The sequence below is a fragment of the Egretta garzetta genome, unplaced genomic scaffold, assembly GCF_000687185.1.
Source record: "Egretta garzetta isolate BGI_Z169 unplaced genomic scaffold, ASM68718v1 scaffold96, whole genome shotgun sequence".
NCBI lineage: Eukaryota > Metazoa > Chordata > Aves > Pelecaniformes > Ardeidae > Egretta > Egretta garzetta.
Window position 1 is genome coordinate 1,883,542 of NW_009259965.1, and position 22,487 is coordinate 1,906,028.

The 22,487-nt window shown below is 37.2% G+C and overlaps 1 protein-coding gene across 1 annotated transcript in view; it reads right to left on the reverse strand.

Moving 5' to 3' along the window:
• NPHP3 (nephrocystin 3) overlaps positions 1–22,487 on the reverse strand; it is a 29,116-nt gene that overhangs the window by 5,809 nt on the left and 820 nt on the right. Inside the window, exons 2-24 of the mRNA XM_009640209.2 lie at positions 22,320–22,481; positions 21,784–21,909; positions 20,358–20,508; positions 18,701–18,853; positions 17,225–17,358; positions 16,825–16,985; positions 14,775–14,922; positions 14,133–14,207; positions 13,393–13,572; positions 11,914–12,017; positions 11,098–11,212; positions 10,062–10,205; positions 9,410–9,507; positions 8,800–8,902; positions 8,133–8,215; positions 6,963–7,101; positions 5,990–6,154; positions 5,389–5,486; positions 4,413–4,535; positions 3,879–4,068; positions 3,495–3,736; positions 3,021–3,096; positions 1,721–1,848 (exon numbers count right to left, since the gene is read on the reverse strand). Of these exons, the coding sequence (XP_009638504.1) occupies positions 1,721–1,848; positions 3,021–3,096; positions 3,495–3,736; positions 3,879–4,068; positions 4,413–4,535; positions 5,389–5,486; positions 5,990–6,154; positions 6,963–7,101; positions 8,133–8,215; positions 8,800–8,902; positions 9,410–9,507; positions 10,062–10,205; positions 11,098–11,212; positions 11,914–12,017; positions 13,393–13,572; positions 14,133–14,207; positions 14,775–14,922; positions 16,825–16,985; positions 17,225–17,358; positions 18,701–18,853; positions 20,358–20,508; positions 21,784–21,909; positions 22,320–22,481 (3,098 nt within the window). The remainder of the gene's footprint in view (positions 1–1,720; positions 1,849–3,020; positions 3,097–3,494; positions 3,737–3,878; positions 4,069–4,412; positions 4,536–5,388; positions 5,487–5,989; positions 6,155–6,962; positions 7,102–8,132; positions 8,216–8,799; positions 8,903–9,409; positions 9,508–10,061; positions 10,206–11,097; positions 11,213–11,913; positions 12,018–13,392; positions 13,573–14,132; positions 14,208–14,774; positions 14,923–16,824; positions 16,986–17,224; positions 17,359–18,700; positions 18,854–20,357; positions 20,509–21,783; positions 21,910–22,319; positions 22,482–22,487) is intronic.

Here is a 22,487-nt window from a genome sequence, read left to right on the forward strand (position 1 = left end):
GGTTTTATATATGTCATGAGCTAAATTCTCATAGTAGAATCTGTCTAGAAGTGACAAAGTAAAAAAGACTCTGTGTAATGCCACCATTCAAGCATTGCCCTATCAAAAGGGCATATTTTATCTCACTAGAGTAGCATATTACTATTCCATTACAGATTTACAGCAGTCCCTCCACCACAAACAACGGGCAATCCCCACATAATACTGGCAGCATCCATTATAACCAGGCAGTTTGTCATCCTGACACACACACAAATTCTGTGTGACACTATTCCCAAGAGGTCAGCTTAGTAAATTGGAAAAATCCATCTCACATTAAAGGAAAAAAAAGACCATTTATATACAGAACTGTAGGTTCAATCCTGGAGCTCTTAGACAAGTGTCAAAAGGTGTTCACTCTATGTAAGGGCTAGAGGATGATGTGAGTTATAACATATAACAACTAATAAACTGACATAGTCTTCTGCCATTGATTTCATTCTAACTGCATCAAATGATCAAAAAATTCAATCTTAGACTTGCTGATTTAGAACAGAGACATAATATCCACTGAAAAATGATTTAAACCTTCACTAGAACACAGTTTATACCTTTGCTCACCTATGAAATAGTGGAGATACGGTTACTCTAGAAGTTCTTTGTGTTGGACAGGAACTACATGTGGAATATAAAATGATCTTGTATGAGATTAGATAAGATATTGCTCCTCTATAATCAGTCGCTTTGGCGTGACTTCATGAGAGCAAACTGATGAAAAACCCCACATTTCCAACAGCTGTTAAAAATCAATTCCTTCACTGTAAAGGTCTTGCCATTTAATAGAGATTCTGTGTGCAGAACCTAAATTACTGTAGTTATCCAACAACTCCTGGTGACCTAAACATCAGATATAGGAAAACATAAAAATACATCCAGAACTGTGCTTCCTTGCTGTGCACTTACTTTCTTCTCTGAAAAGATTCAGCTCAGTAGAGCAGGATTTAAGGTGACTTTACAATTCCCTCACAACACAGTTTTAGACTACTCTGTTGACTGAAGAATTTGATGTGAAGAGTGGCTAAACATGCAATCAGACCTGTTCTATACCTTTTATTCCCCTTCTTCAACACCCCTGCTTATCTCTATCTGCTTTTAGAACACCTTTGTTCTGCTCTGCCCTCTTTTGCCCTTAAAAAGGCCAGCAGGGTAACAGCCTGAGGATTAGAAGGCACAGTGAATATTTAACTCATGATTTCTTGTAATACTGGCATTTTGAGTGTTTTTCACAGAAAAAAAAAACAAACAACCAATCCCGCTGTTCACAAGGATGAACACTACAAAGGAGGGTCACAAAATAGTGAAGCTGAGTAGAAGAGTCATACCTTTCGAGAGACAACTGGTATTTGCAATGAAGGCTAGTTAAATTTAACTGTGGAATGTCAATTCTGAATGCAGGAAATGCACTGATTTGGTAAATACTCACATGCTAACAGCACCAACACTAAAAAATACGAGGGAATTTAACAGTAAACAAAAAAAAAACCAGTAGAATGAATCAGGGATGGCATCATAATGAGTATTTGATCATGCGTCTAACATGTAATGCTAGTACTCAGTGCTTTGCTTCCATTTAGATCTATGAGAACTCTCAGTGGTGTCTAACATGTAATGCTAGTACTCAGTGCTTCCATTTAGATCTATGAGAACTCTCAGTGGATGTGTCACAATTAATACGACTTACTCAAGATTATTCTGCAGGTAATAGAGGACTCCAAGCTCATTCAGGGTTCGAGCATTATCTGGCGTATCCTTGCCTAATGTGAGCTCTTCCAATTGCAGGGCTCTTTGACGCAGGAGAGCAAAGCCACACTACAGCAAAGCACAAGGTAATGTAAGCCAATCACCATCACATTTAAAGTGTACAACTGAAGACAGAAAATCGAAACACTGGGTTTGGTGCCAAAGGAGCACAATAATCCTACCTAAGTTCTGTTTTCGAGCTAAATGGCACATAGGCATTCTGCTTATTTACATTCTAACAGTGAATTTCACCAAACATATTGCCAGGAAATTTAAGTTACTGTGCTGTCACATAACTCTGTTTTCCCTGTATCATACATGCTAATTTGCTTAAACTCCACAGTTCAAATAACCAATTCAGATCAAAATGTTTATACGCTCAAAACATAAAATCAGTTTAACCTCCTATCCTAAATGCCATATATAAATACATATAAAGTATTACTCAAGGCTTTACACGGATCTTTGTGAAATGGACTGCCAAGGTAATGCTTACATGCAGCCATGGTTACACGCTCCACCTATTCTTGATCTCTGCAGTCTTAATAAAACCCTATTTTTGATCTTTACAGTCTTAATAAAAACATCTGTGCAGCAGAACTCATTACAAAAATGGACAGAATCTTCATGATCCAAATTAATTTGTATTTAAGCACTGTGGAAATGGCAACATTTTTATGGCTTTTCACTACTTTCATTAGAGCTACAACTAGAGCTTTGGAATTACTTGCTGAACTCTTACAGTACAGGCACCGCATGACAAACAAACCCTTAGCTCAAGAATGACAAGAGGAACTCTGTAGCTGAAAAAACACAGAAGGATAAAAAAAACAGGTAAAATTCAGTATGGCACCTAATATTACTGGGATTATACATCGCCGTAAGAGCCGTGTTCACTAGTATTTGTAGGATAAATGCCTCAGTTATTCTGGAGAACACCCTTTTCCATTGCCACTTCAACAGCCAACTGTGTCAGCAGTAATTCTGCACCCCCAAAACGCATATATCCACTTATTTCTTTTCCAGCTCCCTCAACTCCATACCAGTTGTACTGATGCACCTCCACTTCCAGCAGAATTGAAAGGGCAGTTACCAAAGCTGCTGCTAAGCTACTTCACTCTATATGCCCTCAATTATCAAAAGCATTGGAGCTTTGTCAGCTCTGCAGACACACTTTATCAGCTATTTAGCAGAGCCGCAACATGCCCTGAACTTTTATTAAATATCAAACATTTCCTTACCAGACTGCCTTTCCGCCTTGCTGTTTTTTGGCGTATTTTGAAGGACTTTTTCCTCAGTTGCTCAGCTTGTTCATATCTGAAACCAGTTATTTAGTGTTAGAAGAACGCCAAATGTAGCATCACTGGAAAGCTTCTAAGTTACTTGAATGTACAAATTTGAGGAGAATTTAAGAATCTTGAAAAAACCCACATTTTTTTGTCAAAGATAAAAATATCCGAAATCCTTAGGGCCAAATAATGCTCCTCCTTTATCTCTTAACCTGTTAGAAGTTCGTTGTTAAACTAAGCACAAAAGTTGTCCCCTACTGGGTGGCCTGTGACAGGAATACAGAGGGGATGCTCATGGTTGCACTGAAAGTTATGAAACTCTAAAAAAGAGCCAAAGAAACATCCTAAGTTCAGGAAGAAAATCTCTGCTGTTATCTTTGCACTACCTCCATGTGAAAGAAAAAACACCAGTGTAGTTAATCTTACTTGTTCTGCTTTTGGTATAAGGTTGCAAGTGCATCAAGTTCACGGGCTACCCGAGGATGTTCAGCTCCGTAAGCGTTTTCGGAGATTTCCAGTGCCTGCTTATACAGCTGTTCAGCATTTCCAAACTTTTTCCACTGAACATAAACTCCTGCTAGTTGGTGGAGTGACTGTGCCACCCTTGGGTGGTCTGGATCCAGCGCAGTCTCTCGAATCTCCAGAGACCGCTGCAGAGGAGCTACAGCCTGTAACAATGAAATTCAGAATATGACAGCAGCAGGCAGCATCCTATATGCTACAATAATTTAACAACTGCAACAGAAAGCACACACTGAACTCTGCTTAATTTGCCTCCTTCCTGTTACAACAATCTCTAAATGTACTTACCTGACTGAGAAGACCTAGGTCCTTAAGAAACCGTCCCAGGGTCTCATAAAGATCAGCCAGGCAGATCATACTTTCCTCTCCCTCACAGCTTTTTTCGTATTCTTTCAGAGAGTCAAAATACTCAGCTGCCATAGAACTCTTATCTTTCCCAACCAGCTGCCAGTAACTCAGCAATTCTGCAAAATGTCCCCTGTTTTAACAAGGAAATAAGAAGCTCATCTTATCTCTGACACCTCTCTATTCAGACTGATGCTAGCTTAGAAGAAAAGGGCCATATGCATGAATTTTGTCTTTATGCTACAGTGTCTACAGAGACAATCCATTGAGGCTAATGCTGTTCTATAGCAGTATTTATCCCTTTACCAACCCCCAGGTGTAACAGAATAGAAAAAATAGATTATTTATATGACAACAGCATTTAGCATTTCTATCTTTAAGTTCCTTTAATCTATATCTGTAATTTTCTGATTTATATGGGCAAAAAACCCGACTTTGAAATCTTTATAAATGCCAAAGCAGTGGCGACCTTTTTACCTTTTGTAAAGGTTTTGGGATACAAAGAGATTCAAAAGACACTTGTGTAGCTTTTGCTTATCACCCTGCTGTTGGAAGAGCCAGGGAAGTTCATCTGCACTTCTCCAAGTCACTCGGTCTCGACTATTGAAAGAAAACCAAATAAAAATTAAAACTCTGAGAGGCCTAACAGGACTTATCAATTTGGTGTGAAAACTAGGCAAGCAAACAATTGCCATACCTGAATGTCTGAACAAGCAGACAGACCTACGTACTCTGTTTTCTCATATCTTCATTTTAATTTTACCTCAGAGGGTGCTGGAACTGCCAGGTACCCCAAAGGAAGTTGCTCCTCCCTCCCATATGGGCTAATCTGTGCCTGGCAGCAGAACTGCAGCCCTGCAGCAGCTCATTGCCCCTTTGTGCCTCCTTCTCCTGGCACACTGTGGCCCTCTTAGCTTTCTGCTTGCCCAACAGTGCATGCTCTGAGAAGCAGTAAGCACTAGCCCACAGCTGGGACACACTAACTCAGGATGGTAAATGCAAATCAGTTTTCAAGCTGGATATGAACTTGTAGCTGTTCAGCTGTTCTATTGGACCTCTTATTGTGTATGCCCTAACTGCTTGATGAACCTAAGTGGTCTTCTGTTTCTTCTTCAAGTTCCAAGCAACCTCAAATTTCCTAGAATTTATTGGGAGTTAAAAATCCACATGGGGTCAGTTACCATAAAATAACTGATATGGTATAAACTCATACCCTACCTTTTCACATGGTAACTTTATTATATGCCCATTCCCCTCCATAATCTTCAATCTCTTCCAAGATTAAAAAGCAACATATCAGTAACAAACTGCTAAACTGACAACTAGGGTTTTGCAGATTTATTCTGCTGTAATAATTTACTGAACTGAGTCAAAGAAGCTAGATTAAGAAAACAAAAACATCCATGAGGCATAAAGCCTGCAATTTAGCACATCTTGAGGAATTCTGACCTACCTTAGCTGCATGGTGAAATACTCCACTAGTTTTTGTCTATAGGCAGAAATAACATTTTCACCTTCTTCCATATACTCTAATCTCGCCATCTCCCAAGCCTGAATGAGAGTATAATTGAGAGAAAGAGAATGCATTTAATTTGTTTGTTAAGTGCTAATGATACACGGAGCACTATGCAAGATTTCTTTACAAAACACATCTTGTGTTGCAGAACTGAAAACCTTTCAATGGCAAAGGCACTATAAACAGATCGTCTTATATTAGACCAAAGCTCTGGCTGTTCAGATAATATTCCCTTCTCCTTAATTCTACTTGTTTTTGTGGAACCAGTGTTTTCTAGGACACATGGAGTCAGTACCTACTTGATGAGAAATTTCTCATGGTTTGAAATGCTGGGTTATCAACTGCTGAACAATACTGGTATCATAGCTCTAGCAGTTTTCAAGTTGATTCCAACATCAGACCAGATGTTAAGGAAAATGGATGAGCAAACACAAACATATCACAAGCTACCTAATTAACAACAGAACTTATCTAAAAACCAGCACGGGCTTTGGGGGTAGAGTTTCACTTGGCACATGTTCAGAATTACAAAATTTACCTGGAGGTGCTGGAACTTTAGCAAACCACAGCCATACGTCAGCAAACACATTTTGTGCAGGCTGTGAATGAGCGAGGCTAACACTGCAGAAGACAGTTCAGGATAAAGTTCCATCAGCTCTGACTCGCTCACCCCATTGTGGCTGACACCGATGACACACAGTATCTATGTAAAGCAGAAAGATTATTTTTTACAATTAGCAGTGTTTGCTGCAGAGCTGTTACACTGAAATGCCAAGAAAACTACTTTGTATCACTGTGTATAACTTTATACCTCAAGGGAAGAAAAAAAACCAAACTTGCCCACACAGGCCCTTTCCGTCTTCTGTCCTCAAAGAACAATCCTCAATGCTAATAGATTAATATTCTAATAGATAAAGCACCAAATGGGACACTCTGGGACAAATAAATGGCTCCTTAGACTTTCCTCTAAAACACTGAGGGGAAAATAACCGTATTAGCATAAGAAACTTCCATCTAAGTAAAATACCCTGAAGGTCTTACGCTGCCAGCACCAAAGAACTTCTAGCAATCATCGAGTATCGTGTTCTAATCAAAATAATGTTATATACAACAGGGAAATTCTGCAAAGGTAGGAAGAGGAATCAGAAATCTAATAAGCCCTGTATTTATAAGATACCATATTTTGATTACATTTATTATGCTCAACGTAGTTAATAATTGGATTGGGTACCAAAGGAAGTGCTGATTCTATATCACATCATAGTGGAAAAGTTCTGTTTTGTTTTGCGAGATAATGACTTAGTTGAAATTTAACATGAAGCAATTATATGTTCTATAGTTATGCAGTAGATATATTAATAAAATTGTTGCTTCTATACTAATTATACAGTAATCTCTGAATCATATATATGAACCAACATAAATTTATATTTACTTTTAACTTAAGAAAAACTCTTTAAAGGAAAGAATTATGCATTACCTGTAGGAAGAGTGACTCATTCTCTGCTTACCTCTCTCAAAAGACCTTTCTCTTTATCACTCTGCAATGATTCTTGAATTGATCTCAGAACAAGCCTGTACAGTGACACTGTGTCTTGACATTGGAAACACTGTTGAAGGATTTCGTCAATATTCCCTGTATTTCCACCACTGAGCAGAAGGACAAAAAGGGCATGGTTTAGCATACTAAATTTGGCTGAATAAGATGAATTGAAACTACTGAAGAGCTCTATCTCAAAAGCACTCTGAATTCCTACTGGGTTTAAAAGGTGCACAGCACCTGGTGAGATTAAACAGAGAAGAGGTCAATTCCTGAAGCCACCTTCTGTCATATTGTCTGTTTTTTCTAAATAACTGCAACATTTTTATTTAAAAAAATAGTACATTGCAGTGTTCTTTCTTCCAGCAGGAGTACAGAATAAGAACATTAGGTTGGATAAAGATATGCTGCTGCTGTTTCATTTAATGCATTTACAAAGCGTGTTTTCAGGAGCAATTAAGCATTCTAGGACATAAAACAGAAACAAAAAATAATGAAAATCAGTCACCCAGAGTAAATTATCAATCAGTGTATCATCTTCTGGAAGTCTCTAAATTAAAAATGTGTCTTTCTCAACAAGATGAAGTCTAGATTAATAATAAGCCAATGCACTTATTAAGTATTCTCTTGCACAAGAGGGAAGATTAGTTTTCTCCACAGCAAGAATTATAGAACAAAGTACCATACGCAGGATGTTAACTAAACAGTTGCTGAACTTCCTCTTAGCCTTAAAAATCTATGAGGCAAACTATCTAGTACATCAGTAAATACAACAGACCTGACTTAAACCATTTAACAAAACAATACCAACATTCTCCAAATACCTTTAAAAAGCATTGAAGCAATTGACATAGCCAGAAAGCAGAACAACAGAAAAATAAAATAAGAACAGAAGAGGTGAAAACAGACAGATACAGCTGCATGGATTCACTTAGTACCAAAGTGGCAATTGTATACTCTGATTTTTCTTCCCATTGCATTCACAGTCAGTGAAGGGGGAAAACTTAGTATACTGCTCCACTGTTTTTTCTTAACAAGATTCATTCTATGAAAAATGAATGTATTTCAAAATGCTAACAAACATACTTGAAGTCTCTAATCTAGTGATATGCATAATAATTTCAAGATCATCTCAACTCACCAAGCAATGGTTTTGCCCAAGAGAGTAACATACAAAGCATTGCAAGTTGTGGCAGAACGACAGTGTCTCTCCAGCTTCTTCTCCTACATTTCAAACAAAATCTGTGAGCCAAGATGAAATTAGCCATACCAATAAAACGTTCATTGTTTGACAATAATAGTTCTAGATATGCTTCTTACCTGTAATGTCTGAAGACTATGACACGGTAACTAGCGCACAAAATGCTACACGTTTTTCTAGCTATAGGAGCATACAAGTGTAAGTTTCCTTTTGAATTTAAGATGAAGAGTGAGGATCTGACCATTACATCTCTCAAGATGAGGATTACCTTACAGAATTGGTCTCCAAGGCAAAGAGGTAAAAAACTTTTTTCCCCATTCTGCCAATCATTGTTACAGTATTATGCAATACGAAACCTTCTATTATGTTTACAGCAATATGTGCAACTGCACTGTTTTTGTGTTACTAATTTATGCTGTTCCATCTGTGTTTCAGTGCTATGAGCCATGGGGTAAAAATACTCAAACCGCACGCTATCTTGAGCAGTAGTATTTAGTTAACTAAATGTAATACTTTTTTTTGGCAGCTGGGCTTATTTCATCTTTCCATGTTTTCATTCCAAGTTATACTAGGGTAAGGTACTTTAGAAGAACTGCAACAGACATACCTGCTCTTTAGTCAATTTAACATTTGCAGAGTTACACTCTGCACTAATGAGAGATTTAACATCTTTGGAATTCAGTGGATCAAGATGAAGAGTAGGCCACAACCTTTGGTAAGAAAGAAAAAAGTCATATTCAGACCTTATTAAGTAGCACACAAAAGGAAGGAAAAAAAAAAAAAAGAAGACATCAAAGTTCCAGAGCTTTTTAAGATTGATATCAAAGCTGTAATTGAAGCTATTCCCTGCTATTAAGAAATTTTAGTCATCACAAGTCAAATTTCCACTTTTAGCCTTATCCTGGATCTACATCATGGTATTGCGGTTCTTGATGTGCATCTGACTGCATTTAATATACTCTTTCACATAGTCATGTGGATAGATCCATCACACTAAAACAAAAATCTGTTTTCCCAACAGCTAAAACCTGTTGTCACCGCAGTTACAGTAGAGGAGCTTAGAGGAGCTTTCATTGTCCTCAGTAGTTGCAAAACCTTATCCTATTAAATCTGCAGGTCTTGACAAATCTGGCTGTTTGCTCTTCAACGAGTAACTGTAATTTAAAACAGTAATTCTAACCCAGGAGACTTTGAAACATCTCAGAAATATAACATACCTCCAAGCCTGTGGACATGTTTCTACATTCACTGATACAATCACTCTCACATTCACTGGCAGTGGATCTATCAGCCACTTCATATGCTTCTCAGCTTGCTTAAAAACAAATTTTGGTTACTTAATACAAAGGTTGTTCAAAACAATGACAGAAGTTGATACAGTTCATTAACTGCACAGATCAGTGAAAAAGTCTTAAATCCTCCAGTGTCCTTAAAAATTATTCATGGTCTGGTTTCTTGAAACAATACTAAATGATCCATTAATAAGTATCAGCACGACTGTACATTAAATAAAGCAGATAGAATACTATCGTTGAAATGTTCACCTCATGAAGACTAGGCTATTTATGTGCCCAGTAAGTCAGCTCACAGCCTTGAATCTTTGGATAAATAATGTAACTGGACTGCTCAAAAATTAAGATCTTAAGATAAATTTATAAGAAAAAAAAAAAGCCTAGCCCAACACCAATTTTATCTATAGAAATGAAAGACTATTTTAACTCATCTGCACTTTTTGCAAAACTATTTTCTATATGTACTCTTTAGAGCAAAGCAAACATTAATATATCTGTTACATAGATATAGCTGAACCTATTACAATAGTCAAAGTTTCTTTTAGACTGACAAATAGCAAGTATTTCAAAAGCATACCTGTATTTGGTCAATAGAATCAATAATTATAATAATGCTGCCTTGATGACGTGCAGAAAGTTTTTCCAGCCAACGGGGAAACTCTTCCAGAAGCTTAGCTGGATCCAAAGTCAGAGGTGACACTAGCCAAGAGTGTTGCATAAGCTGCAGAATTATAAACATATATAACAAATTCTACCTTAAAAATCAACTAGGATCATTGAAAGAAGTCCTATAGACACATGACAGAAAAAAAACAAACCCAAACCAAAACAAACCAACACACAATTTAGGAGCAATTTTTCTAGTTAAGTTCACAGAGAATTCTTTCCTTCTAGTATATGCAGAAAGCTGGCATATGCAGAACAAAGAATATTTCTTGAACTCATGTGTAAATTCCAGAGAGATAACCTGAGTTTGCACAGTGGACAAGGAATTTGGAGACTTAAAAAGGCTTAAAAGTTGCACAGGTTAAATAGGCAGACTTCTAAACTACATGAGAAAATAGCAAGGAGAGCACAACTGATTTCATTTTTCTAAAGGTTTTAGTCCTGTGAGGTCCTTAGTGCCACCCTGTAAAGGAAAAAGCAAGCTCAGACCCTGGCACAATACTCCTCATTTATTTCCCACCTATTTAATACACAACTTAAAAAATAAATTAACATAGGAGAGAGACTAGTCCAGGAACAATAGCGCCAACTGGTGAATACAGCCTCAGGTTTCTAAACACACAGCCAGAAGAGGTACCACCTGCCTTTCTCAGTGGCCAGATGGCAGGAAATTTTGGAAGAATCTTACATGGTTTTATAAGCCATCAATATAGGTCACTGGAAGCATAACTGTTAATGCCAATCTATTATGACTATCCCAGTGATGCTATTTAATTGATCTGCCAATCTATAGGATCAGATTCCCCCATTCTGTAATGCCTTACATTTGTATTACTCTTAAGTGATGTAGAAACACCTGTAGAAAAATTTATCTTCTGACATACACACACACACACACAAGCACTTTACAGAGAATCATGCACTGCAGGGTGCATAACATAGCATACCTTTAAAGTAAGGCGTTTGATTATCAGTGCAGACTCTGAACTAGTAGACATGGGCCTCCCAACAAAGTGATAAAGAATTAGAGTGTTTGGTGAATGCTTCTGTTGCAATTGAATCCTAATGAGAAAAGCAAAGAAAAAAAAAAAAAAAAGCACTCAACAGCCTATAATTTTGCAAATCTATCTCAAATAAAAACTATCAGTTTTGCCAAAGGAGATAAGAGTGCCTGAGCTAGACGTGTTCCATGTTTATCTTACAAAATAGGATAGACTTTTCCTGAGCTATAATTGAACTTTTTACGTCAGATTTCATATTCGCTCTCCCCAGTACTGACAGTCGTTAACAAGTGCCTTTCCCTTAGTCACGTCACTAACCTTTTAAGAAGTAATGTCACTAACCTTTTAAGAAGTAATGACACTATCAATTTATTTTTATGTCAGCAAATTTCATCACAGCCTACAATGCATTTCTATGATAAATATTAGGTCTGATCTTTCCTTTATTTCAGTTAAAAAGACTTCAAAGGGCCCCTCTTGTGTAACGGAGAAGGGCAACGCTATTGAGCTATTGAAACCACTTATTAATGCTGTGCAAAGACAGATCTGTAGGGTGTTGCAATTGGAGTCAGGGAGATGTTAAAGGCAGTCCAGATGGAATTAGCTACTCGATTATTATAAATCTTTCCAGGATGCCTCAGTAATTTCAGTGCTTTGTAAATGCTCCCATTTTACCTCTAATTAAACTGATACGATGTTTGAAATGTAATGGAAACTTTTTTCTTAAATTTCATTCATATAGAAAAAAAAAATAAAAATTACCATTTTGACAGGAGGAGAGATTTCCCAGAGCCTGGTCCTCCTGATACAAGCAGAGGTGGAATTGGTGCTGGTGCTGCTACTAGGTCATTTAGACGTTCAAAATACTATAAAAAAGAAACAATTACTATAAATATTCCAATGTTTAAGGGAGAAATATAGTGCCTGGTATTGTAAACTATCTAGATACAAAATGGAAGTACAGATTTATTAAGGTAAGATAATATCTACTGAAATGCAATATAACATAATACAAATGGAAATAAATTTTGTAATGAAACACTTAAACCACAGAATTTACTATATCTTTTAAAGAAAGTGTAAAATAACATTTTTTTTCAAAACTCTATTTAAAATGGAACTTCCAGTTCTAACAAACTGAATTAGTGTTACAACAATAAAGCAATTGGATACTATGTTTGTTCAGACTCCCTGCCCCAACTACTCCACTGCATTGGATATGGTTGCCAGGACAACGCATTCAAAGTTGGCATCTGCCACGAATGATATTTTGAGGCACTAAGCATGCAAAAGAAAGGCTTTCTTTGACCACATGAATGCCTGAGAATGTTGTAGCACAGTTCAGGATGACAAAAACAAAACCAAAAAGCACCCTTCATCCACTTGGGAGAAATATTTTATCTGCAGAAAAGAAGTGGAGGTGCATTAAGGCACACATAGGTATTTTTCCTATTGATGTTCTATTATTTTACTGTTCTAGAATGGCACAATCCTCCAACCCATTGCCAATATATGAGTAGTGAAGGAAAAAAATAAATTGTGCTGGTAAAATAGAGGTACTAACAATTTAAATACAGTAGCACAGAAACTGCATGCTTATGCTACATTGTAACATCAAGGAACATTGCCCAAATAAGCCATTGCATCACTTTCCATGACGACTTTAATATTTTTTCTTCCTGCATTCATTATACCTTCCCTACATATAACTGTTCCTGATACTCCCAATTTGAAATGTTTTTAAAATGTTATTTAAGTAGTGAGTTAGTACTGAGCTATTCAGCAGCTCTCTACTTTTAACTGCCCTATGTTCTTCTCACATTTGTATGGCTGTATGACAAGATGAAATCTTTCCATTAGTAATCTCCAAAAGACCCAATTTCAGGTGTCAAGAGAGAGCTTGGATTTCCTCAGGGGAAAAAAAAAAAAAAATTCAGAGCCTTTTCTATTGACAAAGCCTAGGAGGACACCCCACTTCTGGCACACCGTTGCAGTGCTTTTCTCCAGTGTAGCAGCAACAACCACTTCTTCATCAATGCCATTCAACAACACACGAATTGGCATCTCTCCCAGAAAATAAATATGCCATCTATATAAGACATATGGCTTCTAGCCTAAGGAGTAACAGCCTCAAGGATGCTCTCAGACACAGCTTCTCCTGTAGAATTACATCTTGCCTAACAAGAGATTGAAACGAGTGATGACTTTCTCTTCATCCATATACATCTCCAATGTACTTACTTTCTCAAATCCCAGCTCACATGTTGAATTAGAAGCCTGCTGAAAAGCTTCCATCTGTTCTTGTTCATCATGAGCATCCCACAATACATCACCAAAAACTTCTTCTTCAGGAGCAGTGGACTCTTCCTTATTACCCAAATCCTTGCCTTCTAGTTCTGTCATTTCACACCCCAATATATCCTAAGTAAAAAGAAAATTACATGGAGAAAACTGCAATTATTATTCGTAACAGTGCAGGCACATTTAGCATTATTCTCAACTCCACTGTATATGAGTGCAGCTCTACTAATTTCAATATGCTCATTTCCTTTTAGGCTAGCAGAGAACATAAATGAGCAATTAGATGAAACCAAGTTAACTCAGAATGCACAGGTTTCAAGACATTGGTTTTAGTCTTCTCATAGTGGAAGCAACCCACCACAAGGAAAGATAAGGAGAGAATGGACTATGCAATCTTTCCTTATCCTACATATGGATAAAAAAAAAATTAAAAGATAAATTAGTCCATGATTAGTCCATTAGTCTTTCCCCTGTTATTTCTGTTTCTGTCCATAAAAGCACTGCTCAGTTTTGGGCTTTGTTTTCTACCTGCAGATTTCTTTGCTTGCCAGATATTAATGATAAACCACAGAAAGATCATTTGAATTACATCTAAGTAGCATAAGTAATCACACTGACATCATTTAAGATCATAAATCAGAGCAGGGGCAGAAAAAGCCAAAATACATCACATACTCTACCTGTTTAATTATCTTTTCCACACAATTATAGATTTCATATGCTCCTTCCTCCACACCTCCAATATGATCAATCATCTGAAAAAGTAAATAGCAAAGCATGACACAACTCTGAATCCAATTGGAAACAGTACTTAGGACATCCAACAAAACCATTCTGGAACACATTTAAATTCTATTCTGTTGCATTACTTAGGCGGGATTCACTTAGCCTAAGATTTTAAAAGTTGGGCATCTAGTTTCAGCTGTTCTCAACAGTTCTCTCTTTAGAGGGAAATAAATGGCAACCAATCCATTTTCAGATAGGAGGAATCTCTGGGGGTACACTTCTTCCTCTTCAGTGGTTACAGTGGGACCTTAAATAGATAACTTTGCCATTTAAATGGCTAAACACAGATGAGAAATTCTACCCCTATACTACAGAGATTTTTTTTCAGTGAAAATCCAGTGGCTTCTTTTCTCCCCTGCTAATGAAAATTTCATAACATTCATAAATTTCAGTGTCATCAATGTGCTCATATAATGAGCATCTAGAGCAATGAGTGTAATGCAATTTCTTCTAAAACCTGGGACTACTAGCACTCTATGCTGTTTATAGCAGGAAGGTAAGCCTCTTAAAATTCAACAGTGTTTAAAATGCCATACCTTTGCTTTGTTCACGTAAGAAATTTTCTCAATTAACTGTTGCACTGAGACTGAACTGACTCTGCCATCCTCCTTTCTGTGGTAAATTAGCCGGGGTTTTTCTTCTGGATTTCTCAAGAACGCTTCTTCACAGTCCTCCAACAAACAACTAGATTGGAAATCAGCATTCTTGTGCTATATTACAGTGCTGTAGTAAACAGTTCAATCAACACATGCTCCAAAGATGGGTTTCACTGCAAAGTCTAATTCAAAAGTCATATCTATTTACAACAAAGGGCAAGCAAATATTTCAGCAGAGAATTTAAGGTAGTCTCTGAAGCAAGAAACAGCTAAAAGAGAAATTTACACTACTTGTACCAAAAACATTAAAGCCATTTATTAACTTTATGATTATTGCTTTGTAGATTAGATCTTCCTGTCATAGATACGCAGAGTGAAAGGTAATTGCCTTGCATGGAAAGAACACTGATTCATACATGATTAACAAGCATCATATACACGCTCCGCCATCACTTATTTGAAGGCTCTGTTCTATTTCTTGACCTTTTTAGGAAAAGTCCTTTAGTACTTGTCAGATGCAGGATAGTCTTTTAATTTATAGTAGTTGAAAAGGAGAATCACACATGTCCAAACTCAAAAACACTTTGTACTTATATATGTGAATGATATCCAAGGATATCATTCCCAGCAACCTATTGCTGTTCCACAGAAGGAACTATACAACTTGGGGATGCTGACAATAGCAGACAGGATCTCTCGGATATTATGTTCTTTATATGAGCACTGCAATTTTCATCACGGTTTTTCTAAGAGAAACTCTCTAAGTGAATGCTGTTGGCAGGGATGCTCCTTTGTGGGTTTTTTTTCTTGTGTAGTTCATTCTTCAACACTTGTGATCCACATACGTAGAACTGGGTTATTTGGCAACAGTATCCTCTCAGAGTGTCAATATACCCTCAGCAGCTGACATTATCTTTCTAAGAGCATAAATGTATGGCAGCTCTACTCCGATTCCTCTAACAAAACAAATCAACATCATCTGTGGTACCTGGCTGTTCCCTGAAGTACTCCACTGTTGTAAATCTTAGCTACTAGTGTCTTAACCCAGCCTCTAACTCTCTGTGGACAGATGTTTTATTTACAGAAACAGGAGGTCTTGTTAATACAAGAACTCTAATAATACAACAGTATTTTAAATCCCTAGAGTTCAAAATCTACCCCTAATATGAAATTTAACACATACCAGTATTTTCAGATTTTTGCATTCATACAGATGTTTTTAAATGACCACCCTGTGATCCTTAATATTATCTTTCCTAATCGCCTTTTCTCTTTTCTTCAGAAAAAAGGACACCCTTCCATCCCCAAAACGTCAAAACCAAACTCTGCCCAAAATTCCCAAATGCATAACAGAAATAGTCCTAACAATTCTAAAAGCATCCCTAGTTTGGTGTTTTTCATTTAGTAAGTCATGTTTCTTCTTCTTGAAGGTTAGGAAATTACTCACTAAACAAACAGAACACATTGCATCGCTATTTGTCATAAAAAATCATGATTTCAGTAAATTAAGCTGTAGAAAGCTAGCATGAGGTACCACACAGGAGAGCCATGAAATCAGTTTGAAAAATAGCCAAAGATAGAAAATAATATGTGACAGAATAAAATCAAAATACTACAGACAGGTGTAAGGCTAGATAAGCAAATGAAAAACACTGAGGACATTCACACCAGCCATCTTGAATTCCTAAGACTCCAGCAACATGCATGACAGAAAGCTGCTCCTGGAAAGCAAAATATTTCTGTATTATGAAGACATCTTTCATGCTTATATTTTAAGAGAATCTGTAGCTACAAGAAAAAGGAAATGATACAAAGCTGATATATTCTTTTAACTGTCTGCACTAACAAACCTGAAGTTTGAAGGAGTATCACTTAGAAGATACCAGCTTAGGAAATGTACTGAGCAAAGCATCACACACATTTTAATAAGCTATACACTCTGCATAAATTACCAGTTTCCATTTGCTTTACCAGTCTGGAAAATACTTACCTTGGCAAAGTTAAATGCAGGAGCAAAATAACTAATGAACTTTTTTCAATTTCCCATTTTCTTACATCCTTAAGAGGCCTTTCATTTTCTGCTGGAAAATTAACAACTTGAAAGAAGTACCCCATTGTTTCACAGATTCTTTGAAGTTTTGGTGAGTAGTTCTGAAAGCAAATTTGAATAATGTGCTTTATTACTAAATATTCATAGCACTAAGGACAAACCTGTTTCTTTTCTTTATGCATTTCATTCCCCTGAAGTCCTTGACAATACTTTGACTGACTTCACTGAAATCAGGCTGCACCTACTAAAGCTTTCAAGAAATATTACACATATTTCCAAATAACTATCACAGTGGAATCAAAACAGCATGTAAATTAGCATAAGTTCGTGTGGTACTCACTCTAATTAAGATGTCCACTTCTGGTTGAGTCTCATCAGTACTAATAATAAAACATCTTACTGTGTTACTCCACAGAGAGTGGGAAAACAGAGGAGTAACCTGTAATAAACTGGCAACAGCAGCATCCCAGTCATCTGCCAATGAAAAAAAAAAAACCAAAATGAAATCTAGAGATCTTCACATCTCATATCCTAATTAAAGATTAGTCATCACCTCTTAACATACTGAACACTACATTTTTATTTAAAATAGTAGTAACATTTTTACTTAACTGTTTTGATTTTAGAAATTTGAATTTAGAGAACCCATATCATCTGATAATGTTATATAATTTGATAATGTGGCAAAACAACAGTGTTAAATATAGTTGTATTATCATTATAATGGTATTTCCTTTAAAAAAGCTTGAGGAAATGTATCCACAAAATCAAGAAGATAGTTGTAAAAACATGCAGGAATAATAAAGTCACTAATAATCAAACATTATTTTTTTTCCTCCAAATCTACATGTATTTCAATTAGACCATGCAAATAAATGACAGCGAAACATTATGGGAACTTCCTCTTCTTGAGATAAAGTCCATTGCTTTCTGCAGTACTGTATTGCAATTCCCTATAGCAGCAATGAATTTTAAAACTTTCTTAGGTTCTTGATTTTGCAGCTGGTCATTCTTTCAAGCTAGGAATAGGTTCCCCTTTCAGAACCACATGGCGCGATGAAAGGCTTAGCATGTGAAGCTGGAGCCCCCTCAGCAGGCACCGCTTTGCAGGCACAGACTTCTGAATCAGAGCCTGAAGGACTGAAGAAAGAAAGGGGAGAAACTGCGAGCAGTGTCAACTACATGCAGGAGGGGTTCCAAGGCCAGCATAACAGTGAGGGGAAACCAGAGCACCAGAAGTCAATTTACAAAAGGCCATTTGGGAATCAAAGTTCAAAAGCAACAATTATTGATAACAAAATATCTAACACTGATTCACGTAACATTGCATACATCCTGTTCTTGCAGTCAGATTTCCATGAACAGTCCCCTAAGCAGGGTCAAACCCTGTGCAAATCCAATGAAAAATGCAGGGATATAGTTTATTCTAATACAAATGTAACATTCACACTCAAGAAGTAGAGAATTTGGATAAAAATGGAAAAAAAGAACACCAGCAGATACTGAGAGATCACTATCTTCCTTAGTCAACATAAGTAATAACATGCTATTTGGTTTACTTTCCTTGAAGCACTACTCGCTACCGATTGCTAAAATCACTGCTGCACATACCATAGTCACCAAATATATTAAACACAGCTTGGCATGTACAGCTACAGATTCCTTTTATTTTTACAAAGAATTCTCAACAACCTTTTAGTCAAATTACCCAACAGCAGTCAGAAAAGGAGCTAAGAAAGGACAGAATTATTTAAGAATGGATGGGAAAATGACATAGACATACATAATCTAAGCAAAACAAACCACCGTTACTTACCTCTGTTTATATTTGCAAATGGTCCCTCAACGTCTATAGAGCTATGAGCAAATTCAGGCCCTCTGAAAGACTGCTGAAGTTGCATCATACTACCCATAGACGGCTCGCTTCCCAAAGCTCCTCCATTCCAGTATTCAGATTGTGCCCCAGTAGCTAAGAATTGGAAAACAAAACAAAAAAACTCTTCCTTGTCACTAAACTAGGTAAATTATCAATCTTAAATACTCCAGCTGACGCCTACTGCCACCTGCCAGTGATTTTTTTCTCCTTTAGCAGATTTGCTCACACCTTTATGTGCTGTAGTTCTAATCTGGCGTTTGTCCAAAGTTAATGAGAAGCTATGCTGCTAATGGGATGTTATTTGCTAATATTTGTTATTATATGGATTGCTCGCATCTGTTGGGTTCAAATGCTGACTTGCATTACAAATCAGGAAAACAGTTCACAGTACTGCTGCAGTCATTTGTGCACATCACCGAATTGACAACTTCTGTTCAGGAATGTTCCAGCACTGAAAAAGCTTAAAGGGACTGTAGGTAAGGATTAAAATATATTCTCTGTGCTGTGTGAAACAGCTTTCCAGTATCTCTTTGTAATATGCTTGAATTACTCTTCTGCCAATCAATATATAAATGTAAAGACACTAAATAAATCTTCCATAGAGAAAATCAGGAAATTGAAAAAGACTTAGAAAAAAGTATGAAGGGAAAAATGAATTAAAAAATGAATTTAACACAAAAGAAGGCAGAAAAAAATAAACAAGACTATCTGTGCCACTGAAGTTCATCAAATGCATAATTACTACGCAAAAAGCCAATCACTGCATTTTGAAACATTTCTTTTAAAGATTGCATACTTTATACTCCTTCCAAATGTGGCAGGTGATATATCTCAACAAGCAAAACAAAGGTTAAGCAACAGCACTTCCACGCAGTTTTTCCTCAGTAACCCTTCACGGTGCAAAAGTGATGGCAGCCATCCTTAAGAGTGTTAAGGTGCTAGATGTCTGCTACAACTACTGCTCTATTTTGAGTCAGATACAAAGTCAGAGGACTGATGACACACCTATCTGAATCCTTCCCATGTTACCAAATACCTCTTACAGCATGTACAAGGTTTTGCCTTTTACGTCATTAAGATTGCTAGGGCTTCCCTTTCAAAAAATTCTTCAATAAAATTACTCTTTTGCTCTGTTTGTGTTTGTTAAACATGTAACTCTGCTATTCTGAAAAGTACAGCAGCTGATACTGGCATACTTCGTTATCAATAGACAGTAAGTCTATTTAAGATTCCCTCATGTTTCAGGTGTGCTTTTTGGGTCCTTCGGAACACTATCTCTCAGATCTAGAATCAGAAAACGAATAGAAAAATCAGAATTGTTCATGGAACAATTTAAAAAAAAAAGTTCAAGTCACTGTGTCTAGACAGTGCTCTATTTTTTCCATCTATTCATTCATAATACCAGAAATGCAGGGTTCCCACAATCTAAACTAAGTTTGTAATGTCAGCTGCTTTTACCCTTTAAACTGGTTTATGTTGCTTTTCAACCTGGATTAACAAAACTTTTTTCAAAAGAACATAAATACTTGTCTTGCACTTTACTATTCAGAGACTTCAGTCATGTTCCAACACAAAACGCTGGGGATGAAATTCTCACCCGTAACATCCGTACAATTGTCATCAGAATCAGACTCTTCTGGATCAAACACTTGGATTCCTTGGGCCTGGAGTCTCTGCAGTTTTGCTTCTAGCTCTCGTTTGGCCCTCAATAAGTCCTGAATCTCATTTTCTTTAGTTTCTCTGAAAATCTATGACAAGGAAAGGAAAAAAAAAAAAAAACAAACCAAGAAATACAAACCATAAATCTTTTGAAAAATCAGTATCAGTTCCTGAATTCGTTATCTGCTTTCAATTGGAAAAATAAGCTTCTAGCATCCATTTAGCAGGTTAAGGCATGAAAATGTGAACAAGAAGCCATCAGAAGCCTACAAATGTGCAGGGAAGCATAGTTTAAAATTATCTGGTTTTAGAATTTTACCATTCTAAACCTTATCATACTGTTCTGAAAGTTAGATATCTGCATTAGTATGGGAATTTCATTAAAAATAGCAAGTAACGTTCTTCAACTCTTGAAGTTTACTGTCTTCTAAAATTGCTGCGTGTAATAATTTTTTTCAAAGGTTCCCTTTTGTTCTTCCATGTATTTTTTACATTTACATATAACCTTGTATTTAATTTTGATTGTTGCAGAAATTTAAATTACCTAAGAAGAAAGTGATCAAACATCTCCAGCTGCCACATTTGTAAAATACTACTATCATGAGGGGAAGAAAAACATGAGCCTAGATTTAAATACAAAGAGATTAAACCCTCAAGTCTCATTTTCTTAAATAAGGTCAAAGCCAATCCTCTTTTTTATACATCCGCCAAACATTAACACCTGTAACAATTAAGGACATCAAGAATCTTTAAAACACTGCAAAAACAGGACCTATTGCTCTGTTTTGGGTGGTAGAAGCACCATCATCTGCAGCAAGGGAAAAGCAGAAGCATCAGCTTGGCCTTTCAAGTCATCCCTCCAGAAAGTGCAAAGGCTTTTGTCTTTAACTGGCTATCACATTTTAGCAGCCAAAAGAGATGCACCAATACACACTTTTCTTTAATGTTAGCTAGAAGTGTTAAACATTGCAATGCTATATATAAAATTTATTCAGAAATAATAGAACTCTCTGTTTATACATTCCTTCAGCATGAGTCAGTTTGCAGCCGGTGCCACTCTCAAATATGAATATATTCCTGTGTTCAGATGCGTCACTGCATATACTCCTTTCAATATTTAAAAAGTTATTTTCTGTTTTTTCCTCTTAGTTTGACAGAGATGTTTGGGTAGGATTATCTTGAAGGAAATAAGCAGCTACAGCTATGATACTGCAGTTTTAGTTTTTTTGGTTTTTTGTTTTTTTTAAGAAAGAGGGGTCCTCATGAAAGCTGCTAGAGAAGAGTTCATTGGGGGAATGTGACCAAGTGACATCTATCTCTTTTTTTTTGGTCATTTTCCCCGGAAAAGAAAAGTCAAGCCATACCTTGAATTGCCTTTTGACCTTGTCTCGATCATGTTCAAAAGTAGCAGCTCTCTCCATGGCTTGGTATTTAGCTTCTAATGCACTTTCTTTCTCTCTAAGTATTTTCTGGTAAGTTTTCTGAAGTGCCTGAAAACATGTAATACACCATTTTTCTGAGTGAAAGCAACTGCTGATAAAAGGTTTTGGATGACTTTTCAGCTAGTGAAGTTCAGGTCTGAATACAACATTATCCCAGCACCCTACATCTTTCTCCTTGCTCTATGGATGACGGCCACGCACCGCGTGGTCCCCGTCCCCAGGGGCACACCTTGACCGCAGCCTGACAGCTCGCTAGGATGGCACTGGGGTGCACACCATTTCCCTGGCACCCTGCCTTCCTTGGCGAGGAAAACTCGTCTCACCCATTGCCTCCCTGCCACAGCTTTCTTGGGAAGCGGGATGAGTCCTTCGCAGCCTCACACGCCAGGGCCCCGCTTTGCCGCTCAGCCCCCGCTCCGCCACTCAGCCCCCTTGTCCGAGAGGGCGGCGGGAGCTACCTGCAGCTCGGCGCGCAGCCGCTTGTTCTCCCTGTCCAGTTTGGCCTCCTTCTTCACCATGGAGGCCACCTCGTTGTTCTTGCTGACGCGGAAGATCTCGTACTCCTTCTTCAGGCGCTCGTACTCGGCCACGCACTCCAGCTCCTGCACCGAGGCCGTCGACTTGAA